This window comes from Monopterus albus, unplaced genomic scaffold, assembly GCF_001952655.1.
Source record: "Monopterus albus unplaced genomic scaffold, M_albus_1.0 scaffold34.1, whole genome shotgun sequence".
Classification (NCBI taxonomy): Eukaryota; Metazoa; Chordata; class Actinopteri; order Synbranchiformes; family Synbranchidae; genus Monopterus; species Monopterus albus.
Genome location: NW_018127914.1, coordinates 3388379 through 3393095, shown reverse-complemented (window position 1 = coordinate 3393095; position 4717 = coordinate 3388379). Strand labels below are relative to the sequence as shown.

The 4717-nt window shown below is 37.3% G+C and overlaps 1 protein-coding gene across 1 annotated transcript in view; it reads left to right on the top strand.

Annotated features, from left to right (window-relative positions):
- The window catches only part of LOC109958570 (sperm acrosome membrane-associated protein 4-like), an 11163-nt gene extending 6944 nt beyond the window's left edge, over positions 1-4219 (top strand). The window contains exons 2-3 of the mRNA XM_020597297.1: positions 1402-1512; positions 2748-4219. Coding sequence (XP_020452953.1) covers positions 1402-1512; positions 2748-2971 — 335 coding nt within the window. The 3' untranslated portion in view covers positions 2972-4219. The remainder of the gene's footprint in view (positions 1-1401; positions 1513-2747) is intronic.
- Positions 4220-4717: the final 498 nt, after the last annotated feature.

The following is a 4717-nucleotide window of genomic DNA, read 5'->3' as shown; positions in this document are numbered from 1 at the left end:
GTAAGATGATGTCATGGGGTAGGACTAGATAAGTCTAACTTCTTCCTACTCCGTTCAAGCATGTACTAGGTATAAGCAAATTGATAATGGATTAGCATTTGTGGACATGTGTGAAATTATGTGTGTTGACATATCGACTGTCTTTACATGTTTGAAAGAATAAAATCAATCAATCAAAAATATATACTAGTGTTTTCTACACAGGGTCAGCAATGTCTGTCCCACTAACTCATAAAGAATGCAATGGTGAGCAAGTGAATTTGCATGGGATAATGGATAGTAACTATCTTTAACCTTTTACTTGATAAACTAAAAATTAAATGAAAGATGTTTTCACTTAAAATGTTTTGGTTTTATCTTCCTTTTAAATGTGAGGATTTACTATTTATGTTGTAGACTGTTGGTGGACAAAACTACTGTACATGTCACATTGGCTTCTGGGAAATTCTGACTGACAGTTTTCAAAATAAAAAGACGAACAAGAAGGAAGAAAAACTTTGCAGGCCTTTTTCTTGGTAATGATGGCAGTGTGGTCAGTGCAGTATGTAATTTGGTTAACAATGGCAGTCCTGGAATGCTGGCATTGAAACTTGAGCAATAGGTTTCTAGCAGTGTCTTCAGGATGACTGAGTATCTCCCTCCCAGCTCTGTCACATGCTCTCCAGAGTTTCAGCCTCTCAGTGGACGCTTGACGCAATTCTTTTCTTTGCTTGTCAGTCTTTGTACATCTGGTTCTCTGTATTTTATTTGGTGACGTGCCTTGAGTCTGCCCGTAATGCACACAGGGCAGCTTTTATCATGTCAGGCAAGCTTGTGTTAACATACCTTTACAAATAACCAACCACAGAGTTCCTGTTGTGCAGGCTGATTGTTTGCTTTAACATAGGACATGATTATCTTCTGCACTATTAAAGGTTTTTCTGTCTGGAAACTAATCACATAAAGTCAAATCTGATTTGTCTCAGGGGGTTATAATGTGTACATGCAGGAAACCTCTAGCTGTACACTCAATTCTGGGGGGAAAGCTATATTTTTTTTTTAATGGGAGGGAAAATCGATAGCTTTGTTCTTCTGCTAATTTGAAAGCAGCTTTAATGGACACTATGTAATAAGTTACTGCTTCAGGTGAAGTGTCGTGAAGACCGATTCAGGAGACAACATCCAGGTGCTACTAAGTGCTTGTAGGACCTCTACCTTAAAACCTACAATGTGCTATAGGTCAACATTCATGACCTCTGACTGAGTGGATGGTAAACACTAAAACTCCATTTTAGACAAGTTTAATGAACACAGTTTTGTTTGTTTTAACTTCCTGGTTATAGCTGTTTCTAATGGCTATTTTATAATATCCCCCCTCCTCTGTATTTCTCTCCTCCCTTCCTCTCCAATTCTGTTTTTTAGGTCAAGCTCTGCAGTGCTACAAATGTGACATTGGCCTCTGGAAGTTCTGCTTAACAACTAAAGTCACCTGTGATGCCAATGAGCTATGCTACACTGGAAGTGGAAAAGCAGGTAAAGCGCTCAGTTATCTCAAAAATCTCATAAATTCTCCACAAATTCCAAAACTGGACTGAGTTCTTCCCCCAACAACAATGTCAGTCCTTTCCTTGTGTGCAACTCCAGCTGTTTCAAGCAACCACAGCTAACTGTAGAAGCTTTTTATTCATTTATTTTTTATTGAAACAAAATAAATTAACAAAACAGGTCAGGACATGGAAGATAAGACAACAGATACATGACATTACAAAGAGATGTAGAGGGTTTTACATGGTTGTAGTGTATGAGGGTATTTCCAACTTATGCAGTCTATGAAGGGAAAGAAAGGGAGAACGAGAAAAAATAAAACAATAATAACAATACTACTAATAAAAGCAGCTTGTCACATTTTGAGGTTGGTGGGAATGTGCGTGGCCTCAGCCCCAGGTGCTTGATTCAAGTTGAAATGTGTTAAAAATGGGTTCTATGTGTCATTAAAAGCTGATAAACTATTCTTGTGAGTGGATGCCATTTTCTCTAGTGTGATGTATTCTATCAGAAGGTTGGTCCAGTGGTTTTTGTGTAGAGATTTGTTTGATTTCCTGTTTTGAAAGATTGTTTTCTTGGCAATAGCTAGAGAAATGAGGAGTGGGTTTTTGTATTTAATTGGTAGGTGGTCGATTTCTATGATATTACCGAGTAAGCAAAGTGATGGAGAAGGGGGGAATTCTACAGCCCAAGATGGTGGAGAGTTTCTCTGTCACTGCTATCCAGAGGGAATGAACTGGTTGGCAGGTCCAAGTAGCATGAAAATAACTGTCGGTGCAATCTAGAGTGCATTGTGAGCAGATGTCTGTGTCGGTAAAACCCATTTTGAACATTTTACTTTGTGTAATATGGGTCCTATAAATGGTCTTGTATTGTATAAGTTGTAAGTTTACATTGCTGGTCATAGAAAAGATGTTATTAAAGATTTCTGTCCAGAAGTCGGAGCTAAGGGAGAGAGTTAAATTGTTTTCCCATGTGAGTTTGGTATAGTTATTGTTGAAACTGTACTTGATATGAGTTTATATAGCTTGGATAATATTTTCTTGGAGGATGTAATTCTAATAATCTCCAATTAATTTGGAAAGTTGTAGTGGGTTATTGGTTACACTAATCTTTGACTTAATTGTGGATTTTAGTTGATTGTACTGGAGGAACTGTTCTCTCTGAACTCCGCCAACAGTAGAAGCTGACACTAATTGTTTGTATTTTCGATCATTCAACAGCTGGTTTTCTGCCTATTGTAAGAAAGGGCTGTTTAGCAACAGACCAGTGCAACAAGACCGAAGAAGTGCACTTCCCCTCAAACTCCACCACAGTCTACACCATGAACAAGATGTGCTGCAGCGGTGACCTGTGCAACGCCGCTCCTGGTCTGGTGGGAATCCCCGGGCTGAGCCTGGCCCTCGCCACCGTCACTGCTCTGTTTGTGGCCAACATTCTGGTGTGATAGATGATACAATGGATGACAGATGACAAAGTGCAAACACACTAACAAGGATTAAATACTCTCCTCAGTCATGAACTCTGTGGTTGTATAATGTCTATCTTTTTTCCCACAGGTTTGCTCTTCTTGAATTGTATTGTACTTCTTCATTTCACATGAGTGTAGTTTTATACTTATCAGCCCTCAAACTATTTGATATTAAAATCTTCATGAGTATAAAATTCTGGTACAAGGTTGTGGGTCTCATGTTAGGTATTTGACTAAATGAATAAGTTGTTTTTTGAAGGTCAATTAGTGCCATTAGTAATAGTTAAACACTTTGGAAAATGCTCTTTTTTGTTGATGGTTAGGTTTGTTTGTTTGTTTGTTTTTGGCGAGAGTTGGATCAGAAGATTGATGCCACTCATATCTGTCTGATAAATGCAAAGCTACAGCCGGGAGAATGTTAGCTTAGCTTAGCTTAGCTCTGGACAAAGAATAGAAACCAGGATTACCTGTTAGCTTGGCTCTGTCTAAAGGTGAAAATCTACCCACCGGAACTTCTAAATCTTGGTAATTAGCATGCTAGGTCTTGTTAGTTTAACTCATAAAAAAGTGGTGTTAAAAAAAAAGTTTTGTTTTTTTAAACATATTACCTTGCAAACTGTAAAGGAGATAGGTGGATTTGTTACCCGTAGTGAGAATCTGGTTAGCGGTTTCCCCCATTTGTTTTGCTAAGCTAGTTTAGTTTGCTAACCGTCTCCTGCCTGTAGCTTCATGTTTATCCTACACAGGTGGCACTGATCATCTCATCTAACAAGAAGAGGCAATAGTTTAATTGTCAGTGTCAAACTACTTTTAATTTCAATTATTAATTTCAGATTTGAAAGCTTCTTTAAATATTCCTCTTTTTATCATTTGTCATTTGCTTATTGCTCATGTTAACATTTATCTAACATAAGTTGTCCTTTGGCTCTTGTTATATGTGAAATTATTATTATTATTATTGGCATAACTATCAACTTTGTTTATATTTTTGATATTGGTTTTGGATCCACACTGCACGTTACTCATGATCTGTTGGGTAAAAGCTATTGTTCATCTTGCTGTTTTTGAAAGGGATATGGAAGAATATGATCAAATCAATCATTCTTTGCAGATAATGAAATGTAATTGAGGTAACACCTACTTTAAATTTTGTCAGGGCTGCTTCTTGTCTCTGATATTTGATTTCAACACGAATCATTAAAGATGAATGACACTTTCTTGAAACAGATGCTTTTGGCATATTTCCAAAAGGAAAATGTTGGACTCTTAGTCTAAGAAAGAAAATGCAAACTAGGGAATAACCAGTCTTGCTGGTTTGGTTTCTTCCCCTTACCTGTAAATGTCTCATTGTCATCCTGCAGGACCATCTAGTTCTTTTGGTTTTAGGGCTGTTACTTAAAAGAGATGTGCTATAGGATGTAAACGAACATGGAGATGCTTGTGAGAAAACTACATCTAAGTGTGAGCCAACATCTTCAGTTGTATAGCACATGTTTATGAAACCTTTTCATCTTTACTGTTGGACCTTTTACACCTGATTGTTTCAGCTCTTAGGCACATTGTTGTTTTAAGGTGAAAGTGCTTATTTTAGCAACACTAACTATTAGTCATTTTTAGACCCTTTCAAATGGCAAATATTCTCAATCTACCATCTCACACTTTAAAATTCAATTTGTCTCAAGCTATCTTGGATTAAAGGCAGTAAGAGTTTATTTAGCACAT